Below are 25,114 nucleotides of genomic sequence, written 5' to 3'. Positions count from 1 at the left end.
CCAGGTTCGATTCCCGGCGGAGCTCATGTGGCTCAGATTCCACGTTAATCACTAAGTCCCGTTTCATATAGCCTCGTTGCTGAAAGGAAAGTGACACTCAAAATCAAATCAAATCAATGAGCGAATAGGAAAATGTGGCCTCGCGTAGCATGGTCGCTAACACTCTCGCCCTTGGTGCGGACAGTCCCAAGTTCGATTCCCGGTGGGGACACTCGGTCGAAAAAGTTTAAAAGCTTTTTCAGTCCAGCCATCCTGAGTGAAATTTTTCCAGGTTTTCTGTATTCCTACCAGGCAAATGCCAGGGTAATACCTAACATACAGGTCTCAGTCTCCTTGCTTCCTTTCCCAATCCTTTCTTCCTTCCGTTTCTTCGGATAGTGTGATTGCCGAGAAACATCATCCCTCATGCGTGACGGACTAACGTGGTCATAGATGCCGAAAGCCCAGAAATTTAATTCCCGTTACGTTTTCTGACACCGATCCGTTATAAATCCAGCAACATGTTTGTACATGCTCGTACACATTTCTAGCTATAATTTCGAATTGTAGCTGTAATTTATTGCGTAACTGCGAATTGACAAATTATTGGGTTTATACCAATGGTAATATTAGAAATAACTAAGAAATACTATATAGTGGCTGTATCTTTGTATCATAGACTTGTTTCCAGGGGCGGTCTGGCCAGGTCGGCTGGTCGGCAATCGCCGAGGTTCTCGGAGCTCTGGGGGGCCCCCCAGGAACAAAAACGATAAAATTTTGGTTGGTATTAAAAACGTTTACATACATTTAGGTACTATTCCATTGCACTCAACCATAGGATGTATGAAAATTATTTCGAAGCTGAAGGATTATACCTCGTTCGCACTAGCTCATGTTCGCAAGAAGCATTAATATAAACTTACCTTGCGGTATTATAGGAAGCTAGCTTTAATGCGAGGCTGAGGAATTCAGAGTTGATTGGCAGGTTTCCCACCCCGTCGCCAAGAAACGGTCACTCGACGGTCCTGGGCAGGGTTGCCAGTGCGTTGTGAAAAAATTAAGCTAATACTCACTTAATTCAAAGAGTTTATGCAATCCCAATAGAAGATCTCTGTATACGTGGACACACGCAAATTAGGCTGTGATAACAAATGCTTCAGTTTTTTCTTCCTCGCTTCTTCGTCGCACTGCACTATGGCCTTCCTTATTACTTCTCTAGCTTCGCTGTGTATAGTTTGCCCTCTCTTACGCTGTGAAGCCATTGTCAAATGAATAATAAGCAACAAAACCGCAACCACAACAGCACACAACAAATAACCAACTCACACTAACTCTTCAGAATGACATTCATGTGACAAATTTTTAACCCTGGCAACGCTGACATATAGAAGGAGGGTAAGGGAGTGGTTTGGGTACAAAACCTCGCGGCCAGAACCTCGCGGCGACAACCTCGCGGACCAAAACCTCGCCTGGCCAAAACCTCGCCTCCCAAAACCTCGCGGCCCAAAATCTCGCCAGGCCGAAACCTCGCCTGGCCAAAACCTCGCGGGACAAAATCTCGCCGGGCCAAAACCCCGCCTGGCCAAAACCTCGCCGCCCAAAACGTCGCGGGCCAAAATCTCGCGGGTCCAAAACCTCGCCTGGCCAAAACCTCTCCACCCAAAATCTCGCCGGGCCAAAACCTCGCGCCCCAAAATATCGCCATACCCAAAATCTCGCCTGACCAAAATGTAAATGTTCCAACAGATGATAAGGATGACGGTATAAAAGACGCTGTTTCAGAAGAAGTATCACGGGTATTTGACCAAGTCCCGCGATACCATATGAAAATTCTATTTCTGCATTAGAGGATTTCAATGTGAAGGTAGGGCAACAGGATGTTTTTAAACTGGTTATAGGGAAAGAAAGTCTGTATAAGGAAAGTAATGACAACTAACGAGGTTAGTTTCGTGAACTTTGGAACATCGAAAAACTTAAAATTTTAACAAAAATCTAATAATATTTATGAAAATATGAAACAATATATGAGTTTTTACGACGTCCCTTGATTATGTCCTATAGGTTAAAGGAGACGTAGATGACCAGGATGAAGGAAATGATCGAATAAAGAAAGTGGGAGGAAACGGGAATAACTCGAGAAAGCCCACGCACACGATGTTTTGTATCTTATTATTATTATTATTATTATTATTATTATTATTATTATTATTATTATTATTATTATTATTATTATTTGTAATGTGGAATTGCATATTAGGAAACACATTGGGTAAATTTTAAAGAAAAGTTTCATTCGCGGCGAGGTTTTGGCACGGCGAGATTTTGGGCGGCGAGGTTTTGGTCCGGCGAGGTTTTGTCCCGCGAGGTTTTGGCCACGCGAGGTTTTGGTCGGCGAGGTTTTGGCCACGCGAGGTTTTGGCCCGGCGAGATTTTGTCCCGCGAGGTTTTGGGCGGCGAGGTTTTGGCCACGCGAGGTTTTGGCCCGGCGAGATTTTGTCCCGCGAGGTTTTGGCCGGCGACATTTTGGGCGGCGATGTTTCGGCCGCGAGATTTTGTCCGTATACCTAAGGGAGTATTGCAAGAGTCAGGCAGAAAGATTGTTGAATCCCCTTTACCTCAGCCCCCGCTGGTAAACAAGCTAGCTCCCTATAATACGTACATTTGGTTGACATTCTGAAAGAAAGCAATTCTGGTGGACTGCTGAAATTTAGACGTAAAATATGAAATTTGTATATCTTAGTAGTGCTCAGTAAAGAATAGCGACAGTACAAACGTTGGAACGGGAGCCCCGCTGAACCTGTTCATTACTCCGTTCTGAATATTTATAGTTATTCATTTATATTGTTATTGTTATATTGTTATGTGTGAGAAAGAATAGTTGTGAAATTTTAGAGCAATTTTGGTACCACTTTTTCTGTTTGAGGGTTCTCCCCTTTCAATTGTCAAAGTACAAGTAATGTTGGAAACTAAAAATATTTTCGCTGATTAGTATTGTTTTTAGGTGAATGGTTAGTGCGTGTGCCCACGGTGCGCATGGTCCGGGGTTCGATTCCCGGTGGACAAAAATTTCGGTGTTGACCCAGCATCGTGAGGACAATATTGAGGAGTTACCTGAATTAAGAGCCAGCGGACTTCGGTCTAGAAAGCCAACATTAAGGACTTTGGGCGACGTTGCGCTGATTACGATATTTTAAAAGATTGTTCATGGCTTCATCTAAAAAAAAAAAAAAAAAAAAAGTTTCCTGAAATCGCAGATATTGACGAATTTCCAACAGAAGTCTTACGCACCATTTGTCACCTAACCAAAGATTATAGAAGTGTTCTTATAAATAATAGAGCTGAAATAGTTTGCTGAGCAGTACGATAGTTTTGTCTCAAGACTGAGTGGGATCAAAATGATGAAATAGAAGATGCAAATAACTTAAATGGAGACAAAGAAGACACTGATGGTTCGGAGTCAGAAGAAGGCGAAGAGAACTACGTTCATTGCTCAGTGAAGAAGAAATGTTCTAGGTGCATAGCATGTGCCTTAACATTGTTTTCGTGCTGTCACAATCTGGAATTTTTTTTACCAATCTATATACAGTTTACAAGTTTATATTAACTCTGCCTTGTATGCAAGTAACCTGCAAAAGGACCTTTTCAAAACTTAAAGGGCCTTATGCAGAGTCGTTTTGAGTTCTGATTAACGCCATACTACGGGGTTGACTAAAGGATGGTTATCAAAATTGTTTTCAGAGTCTCTGATTAGGACGAAGTATTTGACGAAGTTAATCACATGTGACTAATTAATTTAGAACAGAGGCTAATCTTTTACCCACGGTTTAGCGTGCAACACAATATTTCGAATTTCGTATTTCATATATTTTCATTTTTACAGACTACACATACACTCATCTACTTTTCCCTAGTTGCCACATTTATTTTACTCACCGATGCATTGGGTTCTATAAGTTAATCATACCCAAATCATCATTTTAGTTGTACTCAAAGTAGACTGAATACCAAAAAGTGCACCTTTCTTTGTAAAGAGTTAATATTCTTACTAACTAGTCAAGGACTAACCTTTGATTAACGATTTTTCTCTGAATACCGTCCAAAATTGTCAAGTATAGATTAAGGTCTTCGCTAAACCAAATTTAATGTCTAAGTTACTTTTCATGAATGTAGAACGAGTCTTGTTTGTAAATTTAGATAAACATTTGATTATAGACAAAGCAGCAATAACGAGTGAGGAAATTACAAAAGAGTTATTATTTAATGAAGCACTTAGGCGTTAGGTCTATAGACCTGATCTATTTAGAAGGAAACTTCTTTTCTTTGTTAGTAAATATTGTATTCATACTATGCCAATATTCTTCTTCATCAACAGAATACAGTATTAACTATTCAACAGACTGATCGTTTTGAAATTTTCATTTTCTGAGTGAATCTAAGTAGAATATGTACACAATTTGTATATATTTCTTTGATTTTATAGGATTTTTTATACGCCTATGCAAAATTATTATTTTAAAGTTTGAAGTAACAAGTATATTAAATGAAGTTTGATGTTTGTGTAATAAAGTATGAAAAGTATCAAGTATTCATAGTAGTATTTATTTGTTATTTACCTTACATCATTCATCAAGGTAATGAAAATTTGTTTCTAAAGAATATTATAGTAGAATTTATGTAATTAGAAAATGTAAGCCAGGGACGCCCTTAAGCCGATTCGACTGATTTCTCCCAATCGGGCCCCGCGCCTAAGGGGCCCCGCGCTACTGTTCTCTACTCTACTCTCCAGTGTCGTTTTAACAGCATATTATGACCTACAACAAACAAATGTGTTGTGGTCCCTATGAATAATTTTGCTCCTAATACAGTAATACATGCCATTCTGCTTGCGGGACTCTCGACCAAGTGACTATGATACCGTTAAGATGGCTCTGCTACTCTCGATTGTCAAGTACACACAACAATATATTGCAATACTGGTGCATCCATCTGGTACTAGTACACCTCCGGACTGTAACTTGTGGGGGGCAGGGGCAACTGCCCTAGGAAGCTCCCCGGAGTTTGAGGGGGCCCACTTTAAGACAAAATTTTCTTGCTCTATGTACGATACGAACATGAAATTATAAATGAAGCATCAAACAGGTTCACTACATTACATAAATAAAACAAAAATGAGTCGTGGAACCATTTCATTAAAAAATGTCTACTATTACGGGCCCAGAAATAATATTAACTTGTATGGCTTTGAGATTTTTCAATATTGTTCCCTTAATTAATCTGTCATATATGGAACGGGCCCAAGACAGTGCGGGAGGGCCCACAGGAAACAGGAAAGTAAGAGAAAAATGGAAACAAGGGGCCTATTTTCGAATTTTGCGGGAGGGCCCAAAACAACTTTTTTAGGGGGTCCAAATTATTAATGCTTGCCCCCAAGAAAAAAAATCTAAGTTACGGCGCTGCATTCCCTGCAGGATAGAAACCTGGAATGTGCGATCGCTGTTACAGTGTGGGAAGTGGCCTGATGCAGGAGACATGTAAATCGGGAACTTTAGAATTATTTACTCAGGAGCTGTATACGGTGCAACAGGAGTCGGTTTTGTCTTGAATATGAGGATAGGACAGAAAGTTATAGGCAGCTATAGAGATACAATGAAAGGATAGTAATGTTGAAGATAGCAAGCGAACCGAGGAATATGACAATATTCCAAGTATACATGCCTACAGGGCCGGATTTAGGGGGAAGGTGCAAAGGTGCACGTGCACCTAAAGTGAGAAGCTAACAGTGAGTTTTGCAAAACCAATAGTTTAAGTCAATTTTCTGAAGGTTGAAGGAAAAAATTCATAGAGAGCAGACACAGCATTTCCAAAGGAATTCCTCATTTACATTCCTAAAGGCATTTACAAAACTCAAATGTAATTCAAATGTACTGGTAGTTATTGGTGCAACCCCCGTAGAGAATCCTGCATGCCTACATCAAACTACACAGATGAGGAAGTAGAATTAACCCATGAGCAAATAGAAGTGTTGATGAAAGTTTAAGACCAGGACAATTTAATCATCATTGTGACTGGAACGCGGTAGTCGGCGAAAGCAAAGAAGAGAATGTAACTGGGAATTTCGGCCTAGGAAAAAGGAATGCGAGAGGTGCATGACTAGTTGAGTTCTGCAAAAGCCATATCTGCTGTGACAAATATTCTCTTCGAACAACCAGTAAGAAGAAGATACACATGGACGAGACCACAAGAAAGGTACCAAATAGACTATATACATTTAGAAATATAGCATTTAGAAATCAAGTGAAGAACAATAAGAGTTACCCAGGAGGAGACATTGACTCAGACCATAATTTAGTTTTGATGAAGAGCGAACTCCGACTTAAGAAGAAAAGAGTGGCAGAACCAAACAAAAGATGGAACACAAATAAGCTAAGCAGAGATGAAAACATGAAAAGAGAATTTGCAACTGCGACAGACCAAGAGACGTCTAAGGTTGCTTTAGCAGGTGATGACATCAACTCGAATGGGAAGCCATGAAAGCAGGGATTATAAAGGCAGCCGACGAGCACATAGAAAGAGAACCGAGAACCCAATATAAACCTTGGATAACAGCAGAACTATTGGAAATGATGGAGAAAAGAAGACAGTTCAAAGTAACAAAATAAGAAGGGGAATACAAATGTGCAGAAATCACATCAACAGAGAAGTAAAGAAGGCTAGAGAAACTGGATAAACAACTTGTGCAAAGAAATTGAGGAAAGTATAGTCAAAGGTAATACAGAAACGGTATATAGAAAGGTTAGAAAACAGTTCGGTGAGAAAAAGAAACACACAGACATTATCATAGAAAGGACAAGACAACGCTAACAGAAGAGAAGCAGATAACAAGAAGATGAAAGGAATACATTGAAGAACGATACAAAGGAAACAGAGTGAACAAAGAAGAGATAGAGAAGAAAGAAGATGTCGATGAAAATGAATTAGGACCATCAATTTTACAGTGCGAGAAAATGCAACATGGTAAAGCCCCAGGAACAGACTAAATACCAACGGAAGTGATTAAGAATCTCGGAATAGCAACAGAGAACAAACTATTTAAACTTATTCATGAAATGTACACCTCGGGGAAAATACCAAGAAACTTCGAGAAAAGCATATTGGTTCCTATTCCGAAAAGAAAAGGCGCAGGGAAATGCGAAGAACACAGAACATTAAGTTTGCTTTCCCATGCATCAAAAATACTGTGCAAAATTATCGCACGAAGAATCGAAGGGAAAATCGAAGAACGGCTATCGGAGGATCAATTTGGGTTCAGGAGAAAAAGGGAAACAAAAGAAGTAATACTGAGTCTACAGCTGATCATGGAACAGCATATCAGAATAAACAAACCAATTGTGATAGCATTTGTAGATATAGAAAAAGCTTTTGACAACGTAGGTTGAAATATGTTGAGAGCGTTGAAGAATCTGGAGATAGGTTACAGCGACAAAAAAAAATAATATACCAACTTTACAGGAACCAAACAGCTGCTATAGAAAGAGATCAGAAGGAAGCAAGAATAAGTAAAGGAGTACAGCAAAGATGTGGACTTTCACCTTTCCTGTTCAACGTCTATATAGAAGAGGCTATTTAAAAAAAAAAAATCTTTGATGGAAACGAGGAAGGAGTAAAAGTAAATGGCCAGGTTTTCAGCAAAAGATTTGCTGATGACATAGCGTTGATAGCGGAGAATAAAAAGGACTTACAGGAAGCACTTTCAAACTTGAACGACAAACTGGAATAAACGTGCAAAATGAAGATAAATAAGAAGAAAACCAAAGTGATGAAGTGCATAAGAGCAGGAGAGGAAGGGGCAAACGTAAAGCTAGATGGACAGAAAATCGAAGACGTTAAGACGTTCCCCTATTTAGGAAGACGAATATCTTCGGACGGAAGAAGTGAAAAAGACGTAAGTTCAAGAAGAGCGTAGACTAAACAAGCATTCGATAGGAAAATAGGACTATTAACATCAAGAAATGCGTCGTTGGACGTTCGAAAAAGATTTATTAAGACCCTGGTATGGAGTGTGGCGCTTTACGGGTCAAAGACATGGACATTGAGAAAAGCTGAAATATCCAAGCTGGAAGCATTTGAAATGTGGTGTTGGTGCAGAATGTTGCGCATATCATGGACCGAGAGGAAAAGGAATGAAGTCGTACTAAGAGAAGCTAATGAAGGACGACAGATCATGAAGATAATGAGACAATAAAAAAACAGTGGTCTCTGATTCGGCATTCCGATTGGATCACCGTGTTGATAGAGGGAAAGGCAGAAGGAAAACCAGGAAGAGGAATACCAAGGATAGAATATCTAGAAGCAGTTACGAAGAAGAGACTTTATCAAAGTATAAAACAGCTCCCCAAGGGAGAGAAAGGTTTTAAAATTTCCATGTTGCACACCAACCTATAGTTGAGGTGAGAAAGATGATATATCCATGGACTCCACAAGGGAGGGTATGGCCTCTCCCTATCAAGTAAATAAATAGTTTGTATTGTAGAGGGCCGATGCCCGTCTACATCATCTGCATATCAAAATGCAGATGAGGGGCACATTTGCATATGTATATGTAAATATGATAATTTGTGATTTAATTATTTGCTTAATTTAGCACATTCTGTGCATATTTATTTGATATTATTAGTATTGATGTGTGAAACACCTAGCATAGTACGTAAATATTAATACAATATTATAATATATTGTATTTATTTCATTGTGTTTTACTCCATTTATAAACCTTAGATAATGTATTAATAAGTTGCATATAATTACATCGTTGTTGCATAATGCATAACTAACAGGGAATGATGGAAAATAATAAATATAAAGCAAAGATAAAGAATTAATTAAAAGAGGAAATGAGCAAAATCTATAAGCATCATACTTGATTTTTCTAAACGCTTGAAAAAGAGCTAGAGCTAAAAAAAATTTTTTTTCTTTCCCGACTGACTGTCGCCTATTCTACAGGTTGGAAGGTCTATCTCAACTCAACACGGAAAGAAATACCCAAAATAAAAACTAAATAAGTATTGTATACCCAGGAAGTAGCCTAAAGACTTCCGTTGGTGAATTTACACTGGGTTTGATACAATGTGTTGAAACACGGACTCCTTATTGTTTAAAATGCCATAAACTTTTTCACGTCTACATGTAAAAATATTGGTTTCTATACGTGTGACTTCCAATGCATCTAGCATCAGCGTCTCTTCCTCCCCCCCTGTTCATCAAAAACCAGTAACCTGGCTAGCGAGCCTCTTGCTAGGTTCCCAGTAGGCAACACCAATTTAAAAATGTATACTTTAATTTAACTCATTTTCTGTGTTTAATATTAATATTTACGTACTAAGCTATAATCGTTCTTGGAAAGACCGCATAAAATTCTGTTAATTTTTAACACCGTGTTTCCCTTATCGAACAAGACACTTAGATCTTGTTTTGTGAAAATTAAATTATTTACAATAATGTTTCCTTCAATCTCTCTCCAAGAAAGCATGGCTGCATTAGTAAGCAGACGGTTTGAACGACTGCCACAGTAATTGGGTAGAATGCTGCTTCTGGGAGAGATGTCAATTAATAAATTGCATCAATATGTATTCTTTGTATGTTTAACTTTATTTTTATGTGTAATATCATATGTTTCTGTATTTCACTCATATGTAACTAGCAAAGAAAAACAAAAGTAGGCAAAAATCATACATAGTTTCTGCTGTGAGCAATAAGCTTCCGTGTTGTCCGCTATCTGGGAGGGGCAGCACGTATCAGCCAAGAGAGGTAAAGTTGGCTACGGATGGTAGCTGAAAAAAGGGCATTGACACGGGAAACCACCCGCAATATTCGCCGCAAGGCATGAACCCTTTGTCAAAGGGTGGTGAAAGAAGCAAGTTTCTTCGTTTCCTGTGTTTTGCCCGAAACATATACTCGTTTTCCGTGGAAAACGGGGTAGTTAAAGCTAAACTCGTGAAGTAACAAAAGGTAGTTTTGCAGTGTTAAAGGGAGTCATCCGACTTCCAGTACAGAGTTCAAAACCCAGGACGCGGTGAGAACAATTTCGGTTCCCCGGAATTTGTCCTGTAAACTACAGTATCGCGAGTGAGTTGTACAAAAGTCTTCAAAAAACATAAAATAGTACAGTGATAAACAGTGTATAACTTAACTTATTTTAGTTATACGGCAGTGGTGGTATTCTCTTCAGTGATAATGGAAATTTAAACTCTAAATCATTCTTAACATTCATATATCTCTAAGTGCTTAGAACTCTCAGTGGAAATCATTTACTTTAAAATCTCTTCACAACCCCAGAGTTAATATGGGACAATTGCAGTTTCCCCAATATGGGAGAAATCTATATATTGTTACATATCTCAATTAGAGATATAACACCCAGGCCAGTTACGTTATTATACTTGGACTGTCCTTGGACATTTGAGCACAAGGCTTACAAGTAACCATTTGCTTGTTTACAATTGGAGCTACTGAACATTCCTTCATAGAATGCTTAACATTCAGTGTACCTTATCTTCTAGCAGAACATTTCATGTGGTGAAATGATCATCTTGGAGGAGACTGTGTCAGCAAATTAAAACTTTAAATACGTCGAGTAACGGTTTAAAACAGTGTATCAGCATTTAAAATTTTCATTATTCTTATCTTCACTCGGTGTTTTTAAGTAACAAATAATAGTAAAATAGTTTTCATCAACAGTTTAATACATCTCTCCTCTAGAACTGTTAGAGACGAGAAACTAAAAAAGTATGAGAAAATAAAATATCCTGTATATATTTCTATATAAGTTTTTTTTTTTATTTTAAAGGTCAAACAGACCTTTCAAGTTATCAGTTTATTCTCATTCATTTTATTTTTTTTAAAGAGTGTTAAATATCAAATATATATCATTTACCAGTAAAGTGTTTATGTGATAGTGCACTAAAAGGTAATAAAAAATAGTGTATAATAAGTGATATCATCTCATCTACCATGGTTGAGATGCCTGTTTTCTTCATAAAAAATAAATCTGTCAGCTCTTACCGGAACAACTGTGTATTCAATTGCTGTAGGGTGAGTACCTGCACTAATGTCAATTTTGTTTCAGAAGTGTAATTCAAGGAGACAGTTTCCCCTTGATTGTGTATGTTAACCATCTCTCTGCATGGGGCTCAAAGAAAAAATACTGCCCAAAAAAACAACTAACAGCCATGAAATAGTGAGATCATTTACAGGCTGCTTCCAGTAAAATTAAAATTATAATTTTTTTTTTTTAACATAACTTTAAAACTTATTACAGACTCACTATTTATAGCATCCTTAAGCATAGTTGTTAAGCAAATGGCCCTAAAATCTGCTGTTTTCAGAAATAATTAATATTTGCTCTACCAAATTCATAAGAGAGTGGCGGCCCTAACAAAAGAAAACCTAATCTCCAAGAAGAAATAAATAACTACGTTTATAGTATTTTGATATTTGCATTTTATGTAAATCTTCAGTTAATTAAATATTCCCAGCCACTCTCCTTCAAAAAAAATTTTTTTTTTATTGTGTTGGTGTCGTTAGGTAAATAGTAGCTTCGGCTCTGGCCACCAAGCACCTCACAAAAATAAGTGGCGCCCAGCGTGGGGCAAGCGAGTATAATTCTATATACTCAATGGTCAATATACAGTTGTGTTAAATTTCGGTATATGTTTTGTTTTTCTCTCCCCGAAAATTTCCAAGAACGTAGGTGTCTTGTGTTTTTGAAATTTATTTGTTTGAATATTTTTGTCTTAGCATTAATAAAAAATTCAGTTTATTTTAAACTTTGGGGGGAAAAAATCTTGTAAGCCCGTTTGTTTGTTTTTTTTTTAATGGTGATAACGCGAGCACAGGCTCGAAGAGTTAAAAACATGGATAACGAGTTCGTTTTTGAAGAGTTCGCTCAGAGAGCTGGGGAGCTCTCAGAGGATAGTAATGTTATTGACGCGCAGAGCGCTAGCGAGCGTCCCGTCAGCGTTGTGGGAGACGCTGATGCGGTAAAAACCGTTCCACCAGTTCACAGTCGGGAACCGGAAGTACCATTGCGGGAGGAAAGGGAGGTAACCGAAGAATTCAGCAAAAATAAAAATGAGGTTAGCACAGCCAGTAATAAGAGTAGCACCATAGATAATTCAAATAATTTGACTATTGCAGCTATGTTCAGGGAGATTTTGTTAAAACAAGAAGAAAATGTAAGGAAACTAAAGGAGGAATTAAAAGAAGATAATAGAAGCCTAAGGGAAGATTTAGACGTTAGGTTAAAAGAAAATGCATTCCAATTAGAAAGCAAGATAGTAAAAAGTTCAAAGGGTCTGGAAAAGCTAGAAAAGAAAATCGAGGAAAGTAATAGCACGCTAGAAACTAGTTATCTGAGACTAGAACAGGCGGTTGAGTCCAGTAATGCTCGTCTTGAACTCCAGATGAAGGCTGTGAGTTCAAGACTGGAGCAAAGTAAGCGTCAGCTGACGGAGCGTCTGGAGCTCACGACTGCAGAGCTTAGGGGGGAAATACATCATGCCAAAGAAAAACTGTCTACACGTGTAACCGAAACTTCTAGCAAAATTGACGAAGTTCAAGAGAACGCTTCTAGCTTAGCCAGACAGTTAAATGAGAATTACACCAAACTAGCTGAGAGTGTTAGACAGGTCTCGTCTCGCGTCGAACAGACCACTCTTACCTTAAATAATCAGGTCAGGCGAGTGGAGGTGAATTTCACTTCCCAACTAGCTAGGATCCGGGGGGAACTAGAGCATGAAACGCCGCTCGATAAAATAAGGTCAGAATGTAATGGCAGCATCCAACAGATGCAAGAAACCGTTCATGACGTGTGTGCTCAGCTCGAAAAAAAGATGGAGGAGTGGAAGAGCTCCATCCAAAAGGAGACCAGTAAGGTGATAAAAGGGAGACTCGCTAACATCTCTGTCTCCGGCACACAGGAAAGACCACCATCTCCAAACAATGTCTCGAGTCGCGATCTGCCTGGTTCTCAACCTGGGAACCTAGCTGCTTCCCGCGAGACAAAACCTGTCCCGTCGACGTCTCGCTCATGCAATCATGAGACGAGACAACACCTAGCAACAGCCTTTGGACTAATACACAGGGACGTAACCTTACCTGTGTATTCAGGGAACAAATCTGAAACAGAAACATACAACTTTCTCCAAGATCTCGACCGGTACTTTGAGGTCACTGGAGTACCGGACGAGATGAGGCTCAGCTTCATACCGCGAGCGATCCGTAATACTTGCTACCAATGGTTTCAAGTTAACCGGAGCAAGATCCATACATACGAAGACTTTGTACACAACTTCAAACAGTGCTATCTGAGTAAAAAACAACTGGCAAATCTTAGGGCAACGATACTCACCTCCCACTTCGACACTCGTGTACACAAATCCCCAGCAGAATATCTGCTGGATTTGTTACACAAAAACAGTATACTAGAGCCGAGGATGTCTGACGCGACATTGTTAAAGGTACTTCCGCGTCATTTCCCGAACTGGCTGTTTAGGGCGATAGTCTCTTCTCGCCCAAAGACAATAGCCGAGCTTCTAAATCTTGTTCAGGAACTGCAGTCGTCGATGACGAATCGCGACCAGTTCTTTCAGGGTAACCAGAGGAAAGAGGTCAACATGCTCCAAGTGAGCATCGAAAACGAGGACAATAACCCCTCTGGCCACAGTGGTAAACACGCTGCTCGTAAAAAAAATAGAACGAGAGAAAACCAGCGTCCTTACCAGAGAAAGAGACAGCAAACCACAAACCAAAACAACAACCACCAGCGATCCCCGCCTCGCCACCAGAGCAGCGGAAGTGGGTCGTCTGGCTGGTCACATGGGGGGAACTCCCACTCCTCTCACAACAACAACATTCGTGAAGCCCGAGGTAGGAGGGGAGGGATGCGCCAAACGGATAGACAGCAGGGAAATTCCTTTCGTCACGAGGACCAGGAAATCCAGCTGTTGGAGCACTATGACCGAGCGCCTCCTCCTACCAGTCAAAATCATAACATGACCAGGAATAACCAATCCTCTTCTTCTGCTCCCAGAGAATGAGGATGGTCCGCATGTACTTTGAACAACGTTAAAATGACTATGAAAAACACGAGTACATCTGAGTTAACAAATAAAAATTCCAAGTATGTGCGTAATTTAGAAAAAAAGGTAGAAAATATTCATTTATATGACAATACGTGTGAAACCGCAGTGAAAGAGATTTTTGAAAATGTAGTAAAAAAAGAAAAAGAAAATTGTAATATTTGTTCAGATATAATAGCAAAGAAGCATTTTAGCAAAGGCATGTTCAAAAGTAAGTTAACCTTGTTAAGTAGGACAGGAAAACACATCGATTTAGATAGGGCTGTATATAAAGAGGCCAATGGCATTTTTAAGAATTTATTTGATTCATGTAATAAAGAACTACCCAGTAATAACGTCATCTCACTACCAGAGATTAATGTACTTTTGTTTGGAAAGAAAGTTAATTCATTATTAGATACAGGAGCTACTTGTTCTGCTATCTCGAAAGAAATTTGGGACTCCGTCTCAAATAGCCACCCCACACCCGCATTTTTGAGTGCTAAGAATATACGGGTTACGTCTGCTTTCGGAAGTAAATCAGCGACGATCATAGGCCAGACGCTGTTAGTCATTCAGATACATGGGAAGGAATTTCATACATTAGGCATCATTATATCAGGTCTGAACAGATCTTTAATTTTAGGTTCCAACTTCTTTACAGAATCTCGTGCCGTGTTAGATTATGATACTGGCCTTCTACATCTCAAACATCCTCATGATGTAGAAGTCAAATTTAGATCTGTAGATTGCGAGACTGAGGATCTAGTAGTTCGATGTTTAGAATTGAGTGGTGAGTGCGAGAAACCATATAGTTTCATTGAGGAGTTAAATAATTTTGAGTGTAATTTTTTCCCGTCAGATAAAGGACGGAAGGCCATACGGGTTAGCGCACAGGATGAGCATAAAACCTGCAAAGTAAAGGCTGCTCGTGCCCCGAACTTGGATAATGGAAAATTCCCAAGTGCCCAAAAAATGGCAGTTCATGTATTCCCACCAGAAGAGTGGCTTAAAGTAAACACACGTGCCTCCCATTCAGATATCGAAGATTTTGTCGCGAACTACTCAGATCTCTCAGCCTCACAAAGAGAGAGTTTGAAAGCTGTTCTTTTAAAGCACCAGGCGCTTTTTGATATCAAGCCAGGTTGCATAACTAACTACGAGCACGAGGTTGGAGTAACGGACAAACGTCCCATAAAAGCTAAATTGTATCCTTACCCAAAGAAATTCAGAAATTTAGTATCAAATGAAATTTCGCGTTGGGAGGCCTGGGGTGTAATCAAAAAGATGCCTACCGCTTTTATAAACCCTCTGGTAGTGACGCCAAAGAGTGATGGACGTATTCGTGTCTATATAGATGGCCGAGCTTTGGCCAAGATTTCAGGGGACCTCTCCGACAAACCTATGCCACCCCTATCTGTTCTCCAAGATATTTGCAACAACTCTTGGTTCAGCTGCGTGAATGCAACTGAGATGTTTTTACAAATTAAGGTCAAGGAAAGTGACCAAAAGTATCTTGGGTTCCTACATGAAGGCATTTCATATGTTTTTCAAAAACTACCGTTTGGAACAAAACAGAGCCTTGCTTCTTGCGTAAGAGCATTAAATATAATAATTGGATCAGAAGCTAGAAAGTACTGCGGCGCTTATGTAGATAATTTAATTCTAGCCGACAGGAGCTTCAAAGATCATTTGATACACCTCAACAAAGTGTTGGGTTTACTCACTGCGGGCGGCCTAACTCTCAGGCTGAAAAAGTGTAATTTTGCGAAAAAATCACTTAACATACTTGGTTTCCATCTTTCGCAATCCGGTATCGGCAAAGATCCGGCGAAAGTGAAGGCGGTGTTAAATTTTAGGACACCACGGAACGTGAAGGAACTGCGTTCCTTCATTGGCTACTGCCAGTATTATCGTTGCTTTAGTAGAAAGTACTCGAAAGTTCTCCATCCGTTGTTCCAACTGCTAAAGAAAAATGTTAGATTCAAATGGGAGCCAGCACATCAGGCAGCGATGAACAGGATCAAGCAAATCTTCCAGGAAAAAGTAGTTCTAAAAACCGTCCTGCCTAACAAGCAACTAATTCTCAAATGTGATGCGTGTGATATTGCGTGTTCTTCGCTATTGTACCAGCGTGATGACAATGATGACATCCGTGTCATTGCTTTTACATCACGTGTGTTCAATGCCGCACAACGCAACTATTCTATAACGAAAAAAAAATTTTATAAACTCATAAATGGCGTTGTTAAATTTAAGCAATACTTAGTTGGTACTAAATTCATAGTACGCAGTAACCACCTTGCTCTTAAATTTATTCTCTATTATAAACTTACAAACCAGCGTATCACCCGGTGGGCGATGTTGCTCTCAAATTTCAATTTTGAATTCCAGTTTGTCAAGTCAAATGAAAATCTGAGTGATTATCACTCTAGGTACCCTCCTCACACAGAAAAAAACCTCAGTGTTGCACGGAAGCCTATCCTCCAGGAGTCGCTGATGTCCATCCTGACGGAAATCCCATGTGAGTTGAGGAAGATAATAGCCATACTACCGAAAATGCAGTCTTCAGATCCTGTCTATGGCAAGATCAAGAAAGACGTCAAAGAGAAGACGGAATCACCAAAGGTGAACGGTGCTTGTCACCGTTTTGAAGTTTTGAACGGGCGCTTATGCAAGCGTAACCGGGAAGGAGTCCGAATTTGCATCCCAGAAGTGTTAGTAGTTCCACTGCTCGATTATTACCATTCAGATCGAGGGCACCTGTCGGCCAGTAAACTACTTCCGCTTCTAACAGAATTCTTCGTATGGCCAAAAATGAAAGCAAGTGTAAGGCGTTTTTGTGCTTCCTGCGAACTGTGCCAAAAAAGCAACCCCCCTCAATGTTATCGTCCGGGACCACTGAATCCCGTGGTAGTTCAGAAACCAGGCTATTTGGTCTGTGCTAACTGATTAGGGCCTCTAACCAAAAAAATTGGGGGAGTCCACTACGTATTAGTATTTTATGATGCTTTCTCCAAACTAATAGGATTGTATGCATGCAAAAAGGCAAACACTACCACTGCCATAAGGAAACTCAAGGAGTATCTAAAGGTTAATCCTAGTGTGGAACTAGTCTTAACAGACAGAGGGTCACCTTTCCAGTCTAACCGCTGGAAAACAAAATTAGCAGATCTTGGTATCAGGCACATCACTTCAACGCCATATTATCCGCAAGGAGAAATGGCAGAAGTAGCTGTCAAGGCTACAGTACGTTTGCTACGTAAATTGTGCCATGATAACCAAAGATTGTGGCCCAAATACTTGGAAAAGATAAAAAAGTGCTTAAATTCCGCCAAACACCTGACCACTGGCGTGTCAGCCTTTGAGTGCCACTTTGGGCAGTCTATGTCTAGAGACATAGCCAGGCTGTTTAATATCCCAGAAGTAAATAAGCGCCATAACGTGCAGTACTATGTAAAAATTGCTAAAAAAAACCATAAAAGGAATGCTGCTGCACGAAAACGCAACTTCGACAAGTCACACCGTACTGTAGAGTACAAAGTGGGTGATCTTGTACTAACTAAAGTTTTTCCCAAGTCAAATGCTCTAGCAGGTGTGTCAAAGAAGCTCTTGCTCTTGTACTCGGGACCGTGGCAGATTGTCGCCGCCACTGGTCGAAACATGTACACACTAAAAAATCCAGCAACTAAAGAAGTAAAAATAACAAGGAATGCGTTTCTATTGAAACCCTACATTCCTAAAAAAAAAAATCAAAGTGGTACTGGTACATAAAAAAAACACAAATCACACAGTAATATGCATCACGCAACCGGAAATAACAACTAGTGTATATAGTGTTAGTGTTAGTGTATTTTTCAGTGTATTAGTGTAAGTATATATATTAAAAACTTATATCATTTATTTTCATATAATTCAAAAAACACTGAATTCTCTTATTTAACTTTTGATTATTAATTTGCATTTATTATGTTTATTGTATATTTATATTGATTTTTTTTTTAACCTTAAATGTATTGTAAAATTCTAATATTTCAAAAACAAAAATGTGCCCTCCGTATGATCTACGTCCTGTACTAAAAAGTACAGCACCTAGAATCATAGGGGGGAAATTTATGTAGAGGGCCGATGCCCGTCTACATCATCTGCATATCAAAATGCAGATGAGGGGCACATTTGCATATGTATAGTATTAAGTTTCCGGGCCTAAATAAATATTTTCTGAATTTAATGCTGCAGTAGTTTCTTTATTTTTTATTATTATTTTTTTTTTAAGGTTTGCAACTTCTGTTGTAAAAATAAATATTATGTCCAGGGAGTATTCTGCACACCCCAATACTCCTAACACTTCTCAAATTTCCTTACACACACCCCTGGGCGTAAAAATATTATTTTCTTTCAGTTTGTGTAAAAATGTATATTATTATTTTGGGTGCACACCCTCTTTTATTTTGAACACCCCATTAAATAAAAATTCCTGGCGTTCTTACTGATTATGTCATGTTATACTACCGTGAATACCGAGATGGTATCAAATAAATCAGCCTTAATGCGCCTTCTTTGCATATATTTTCTCTTATTATAGCTAGTATATTAAAAATACAAAACCAGTGCGAAAAATCCCATGGATGGTTTTTATTATTATTATTATTATTATTATTATTATTATTATTATTATTATTATTATTATTATTATTATTATTATTATTATTTAAATCAAATCAGGAAGAACAAATCTATACTATTGCGTACTGATTAGATGCCTGCTTATGAAGGTTTGTCTTCTAACTCGAATAATCCAATGGAAAATATGTCATCCATTTTCCATCAGGTATTTAAGGTTTGTGATCGTCTCATCACCATTTCATGTTGTCTGCAGTCGATGACGATTTCAAGCTGATTATACCTTTTATAAGTAGCTACCTACGAAGTTCTCACTAGCGTACATTAGGTTTTCCTGACTTGAATTCTTTTCAAAAAGATACAGCTGTTAAGAAACCTTTGAACCAACGAATTCATATCAATGTGCATTTCATTATGTTTCACAAATATAAACTTACGGAAACATAGACTTTACCATTGTATTTCTCGTAAAATTCTAGCCCAATTTTATATATTACATGACCCCCTTCCTATTTCAAAAAATCGAACGAGATACAAGGTGGTGGCCATGGTAACCATACTCTCAAAAAAAATGTTTACTTCCTCTTGGTGTTAGTTAATCTGTTTTTGTTTTTCATTCCTTTACCTGTTTTACAAATAAAATGAAATTTTCAAACTTGAAACGCATTGTTATGGCTTATTCTGATCACTCAGGATTTTGACCTATGCGGCTTTCTTTATGGACGGAAGCACTTTAAATTTTGCTTATGCTCGTTTCTTGATATTCCACACTTCTCTGCCAAGTTTGGTCAAGAAACTAGTTTTCGACATCGATAGGTCTACTTGTTAGAAAAGAAAACTATAAGATACTGGTACAGAATCTTCTTGAAAATTTGCGAAGCCAATGGTGAAATAGGCATTTTAAAATTCATTCAATGTCTGCATTTCCATTTGAATTATTTTTCTGGAAAATTAATGCTATAAGAAATGAACAGGGTGAGCGTTTTCATCAGATCATTTTGCAGATGGAAAAACGTTATAAAGAGAAATGGAACCTGTCCATGATGAGAGATTACTGTTAATTTCTTCCGAAAGAGGACACCACAACATACCTGTAGAAACGGGAAAGTGTTTCGAAACTGTCTTTACCGTTAATCATTTTTCTTAATCAAGCTTATAAGTAAACATACAGGGTGTTCCGGGGATAAACTGACAAACTTATCATACATATGTTTAGGATGTCACCACTAGATCACCAGGGAAAGCTCAGTACTTGATACATATATATATATATATATATATATATATATATATATATATATATATATATATATATATAATACCCGGTGGGCCACTCGGTCGAAAAAGTGTATAATGCTTTTTCAGGCCAGCCACCCTGAACAAGGTTTTCCTGGGTTTTCCTCATTCACACCAGGCAAATGCCGGGGTGGTACCTAACTTATAGGTCCCAGGCCGCTTCCTTCCTTCCCCCATCCTTTCTTCCTTCCCTTTCCCCGGATTATGTGCTCGTCGAGGGACGTCATCCCTCAAAACGTGGAGGGCTAAATGGCCTTAGATGCCGAACGCCCAGAAATCTAAAATCCTAAATCCTAATATATATATAATATTGGTTCTACAGACTTTGGTGCAAGTTAGTTGTGTTAGTTGTAACCTGGGGCCCCGCAAAATGTTCCAAATCGGGCTCCGCACCACCTAAGACCGGCTCTGATGTAAGCCACTATAGGCAGGCCCGTTTTTATATATTGTGTGCCCTTGTGGTTTAAGTAATTTCCAGCCTCCCTGAAAACGAGCAATATTAGAGCTGAATTCATAGTTTTTCGGGTCGTTGAAATCAATAGTGACAGTTTTAATCCAATTCAACTTCAAGGTCATACTCCGCTCCGCAGAGAGACGGTGAAATTTTAAAAAATAATCGAAAACGACAGATATTAGTGTTGAATTCATAGTTTCCAAGGTCGCTGAGTTTAATGGTATCAGCTTTCATGATGTTCAAGTTCATTCTCACCCCTCGGGGTGGGGGTGGGAGAGGATAATTTTTAAAAATAATCAGACAAACTAACTAAACTACTGCAATTAGAACGAATTAAACACATTAACATATTTTCTCTCGCTTCCACGAGATTCTGAGCGTTGCTAGTTTTAAATATTACTTTATTGTGAATCTTTAATATTCCTGAGCGTCGTGGTAGAGCGTTCACCTCTGGTGCATAGGGTCCTAGGTTCGATCTCAACTTGCACCAAGTGAGCTTTGCGGTGGAGAAGCAAAATGTACATGGGTTTTCTCGGTGTTCTCCCGTTTCCTCCTACTTTCTTCATTACACCGTTTCATTAATCCTCATCATCACCGTCTCATTCAGCCTTCCTGGCATAATCATGGGACGTAAAACTTAAAGATTTCATTTCATTTCATTTAAAAAGAATACAAAACTTTGCCGCCCCCTAAATTCTCCCGCCCTGTGCTCGAGCACAGAATAGCACTTACTTAAATACAGGCCTGACTACAGGGGTTTGCTATTAAAATGAAACCCCTATAGAACAATGTGGTACGTAACTTTACTTAAATGGGTCAGTAATAATAGAATGCAGTAATATACGCATGTGGGCATTTCTTAAAGGGGCCTTCCTAGCCTCCTGCAGCTGAGGGCCCCAGCGATGCCAGACCGCCCCTGCTTGTTTCACATCATCGTATTATATCTACTTTTCATTGTTATTACCAACCTAATAATTGACTTTTCTCTAACACATTGTTGGAAGTATTCACCGTTACTCTAGTAGCTAGCGTGTGCACATTGGATATACAGGGTACAGCGGGGGACACTTCTAAATGGTACACCTTAGCCGTAAATCTCCATATGGCTGTACCATTTAGAAGTGTCCCCCGCTGTACAAAGTTCGATTTCCAATGGGAGTGCGTTGAAATTTGAATGCACTGCGGTGGTTAGAATACCATCTTTAATTGTAGATCCACGTCTCATTTAGCCTCGACGCTGAAAAAGAACGCTGAACTTCAACAAACAAGCAAGACGAAGTATTGCTGGGAAAATTCCTTAAAAAACTTTAGTGCATCAGTCTTTATAATTCTTTAGTTTTGTACACAATGTTAATTTCTCCTAACCATCTTTTATTGCATAAAGAGTGAAGTTACTACTAATAAAATACCTGAAACTCACGTAAAACCATCGAACATATACTCCGGGGAAATTTCCCTTCCCAGGAGCCACTCTCCGAAACCATCACTGTTTTTTACTTTCAAGTTGAAAATGTACTAGCCAATAACAATTAGTGATCTTAAATCTATAAATGATTATGGTGTACCTTTCAATTTCAGATTTCAGAAGCATGTTTGGAAGTTTCATGAAATAACACATTCAGATGAGAAACATTTTAAAAAGCCTGTTAGTAAATTTGCTACAGGCTTCTTGCAGTCACCGACAGAGCGTAATCTCAAAGCAAATAGGATCATTGAAGAATTACTAGATTTAAATAGACAGTCTAAAACTATCTCAGGAGAAATAACGACAGGAATTGAGTCTTTTTACAATTTTCAGGTAAGATTACTATGTTAAGTATACTAAGGGACAGTGTTTATGGTAGTGCACTTAAGTGACAGTGTCTGTGCACTTAAGTCTTTATTGTGTTTTTAAGTGCAGCACGGCTTTTCGATGCGTTCGCAACGCGTTTTTATGGCTCATGCGTACGCTTGCAATACGCTGACCATGTATTTAAATGTAGATGGCTAATCACAATGAGCTGCGAACGCGAAAGCAATAAAAACGCCCAGAATACGTCGGCACGAGCGTATTTGCTGCGTTTCGAAACAATAGACAGAATGCTGTTTCAGAATCAGTAAAAGATGTCTAAAGGATGGAAAAACAGGAAAGACGTGTTGCCAGGCAAGGGGGGGGGGTTTAGCAAAAAACAACTGCTTGTAAGATGTTTTGTGCAGAGTATTGGAACTTTGCTCCCTATTATAAAGCATGTGCGTGTATAAAAAAAAAAGGAAATTCCGAAAAATTAGCGAATCACAGAAAAATCTATGTAGCACAATAGGGTCATTTCTCGTGATGTGTGTGAATGAGAATAAGGGTGTGGTAATAAGGCCTGGAAACACTGACTGGCTCACAATATGATTTATAACTCTGGAGAAAGTAAAATTACCAAGAAGCCACCTAGGTCGCTTTCGCTGCGGGAGTAATGCATCCTCGAATAGCCATAGTCTTAGTGTTATAGGCCTTTATGTGAGTAAAAACTTTTACCTGATTGACTTCTAACCAAGACATATTCTCGGAAACATATTCTTGACGACGTAGCTAAAGCGCAATGCTTTCTGTATGAATGGTCCCAGTTGTATTCCCGGTGAAGATGTTTACCTGAATGCAAACTCAAGTGGTTATCACTCTTTAAATATTAGTATCATGCCTTAAATGCAAACACGAGCGATTGTTCGGATCCCACTTTAGTCTCATGCCTTAGATGAAAACACGAGCGATTGTTCGGATCCCACTTTAGTCTCATGCCTCAGATGCAAACACGAGTGGTTGTTCGGATCCTACTTTAGTCTCATGCTTCAGATGCAAATACGAATGGTTGTTCGGATCCTACTTTAATCTCATGCCTCAGATGCAAACACGAGCGATTGTTCGGATCCTACTTTAATCTCATGCCTCAGATGCAAACACGAGTGGTTGTTCGGATCCTACTTTAGTCTCATGCCTCAGATGCAAACACGAGCGATTGTTCGGATCCCACTTTAGTCTCATGCCTCAGATGCAAACACAAGTGGTTATTCAGATCCTACTTTAGTATCATGCCTCAGTTGCAAACACGAGTGGTTGTTGGGCTTCAATATTAGCAAAATAAAGCAAGAAACTTCTTGGTGTGAATCCAACGCCCTAAGAATAGATTCTATTTAATCCTTATCCCTCTATTGAAACCCGAAGTGCTCTAATCCCCTATTGAAACTAGAGGTGATAGGTCTTCCGGTTTCATTATTGGTAAAAGATTGCGAGACATGGATTCATTCCAAGATTTCTTCCCATCTCCACTCTTGTAACCTTATATGGAAACCGGAAGTGCTTTAAGCGCTGTATTGAAACATAAAGTTCAATGTCTTCCGGTTTCCCATAGATAAGAAGCCTACCGCAGTTTCACAATCTGAATCCAAAACTCACTTCTTTATTGTGAAAAACCTAATTATTTGATTTGCCTTTAAAAAAAATATTTAATTAAAACTTTGTTGATGCCCTTACAGGAAACGAAGATAATGCCAGAAAGCACCGATTCATCTTGCACCTTATCAAGCGGCAGCATCAAAAATGCGTTATGTGCTTGCGTAGAAGATTTTGATTACCACTACACCCAAAAATTAAATGAATCCCTAGCACATAAAGCCAAACTTAAAAGTACAGACGAAAGCAATGAATCAAGCTCGACATTGGCTACCGTCAGCGACCAAATATCAACAAGTAGAGAAGGAATTGTAGGTAGCAGCCATGACGAAATGTCGTTAATAAATAACAATATTTTATCTTCCAAAGAGATTCCAGCTATATTCACTGAAGTGAATTCATCATTTCGTTCGAGAAGACGTTATTATGTGTCACAGTTCTTGGTTAGAACTTGTAAATTTGGGCCTTCTCAAACTCTAAAACCACCAATCTCTTTACACCACATTCCGTATGTTAAAACTTTGAGGAGCAGGTTGCAGAAAATTCGACCAGATATTGTCCCTATTGTTGACTCGTTCTGCAACAATTAAAATTAATGAATATGAGGTTAACTAGTCATGTAGTAGTCTCAAGTAAAGTCTTGTTTGATATTGCGTGTTTGGCTACTTATTTTTGTCCATAACAGAGACGGCTCCTGAAGGTAGTTAAGTTTTATCGCTCCAACTAAGTGGAAAATGGTTATTTAATGTATTGAATGTTGTATACAATAGTTAGTATGCTAAAAAAAAGTTTCTCTCTCTTTCAGTATGAAGCGAAAAAGAAATGTTTTACCCTGTGACTTCCTACATGAGCCGCCTCTAGTCCACAGTAATACGTAAAGTAGTCATATAACAAAACCACGTGGCGTAACGGCCCGATTTGTGGGCCTGAGCCGCTCCACGCCATCTGTTAGCGACTGGTAGAAGTATGTCCATCCTAGCAACGAACACGTTGTCAGTGCGCCGCGTCGCGTTATCGCTAACCGCCACCGCTTTTCAGACCTGGTGACGTCAGTATTTTATTCACGTGGCTCCTCAGTTAGCCTCACGACGCTGAGTGGACGCCGAAAATTGGGAAAGCACCGGCCGGGAATCGAACTCGGGACACGTGGATGTGAGTCCAACGTTCTAACCACCAGACTACGTTGTCTCCCAAAGTAGTCATATATAGCCAAAGTAGTCATAGCTAATT

General features: G+C 39.0%; 1 protein-coding gene across 1 annotated transcript in view; it reads left to right on the top strand.

The window, feature by feature from the left end:
- Window positions 1-24,521, top strand: part of LOC145674959 (uncharacterized) — a 176,371-nt gene extending 151,850 nt beyond the window's left edge. Inside the window, exons 6-7 of the mRNA XM_081745264.1 lie at window positions 22,045-22,264; window positions 23,968-24,521. Of these exons, the coding sequence (XP_081601390.1) occupies window positions 22,045-22,264; window positions 23,968-24,474 (727 nt within the window). The 3' untranslated portion in view covers window positions 24,475-24,521. The remainder of the gene's footprint in view (window positions 1-22,044; window positions 22,265-23,967) is intronic.
- The last annotated feature ends 593 nt before the right edge of the window (window positions 24,522-25,114 follow it).

The sequence above is a fragment of the Thermobia domestica genome, chromosome 18, assembly GCF_964235325.1.
Source record: "Thermobia domestica chromosome 18, izTheDome1.hap1.1, whole genome shotgun sequence".
NCBI lineage: Eukaryota > Metazoa > Arthropoda > Insecta > Zygentoma > Lepismatidae > Thermobia > Thermobia domestica.
This window is presented reverse-complemented; position numbering and strand designations above follow the sequence as displayed.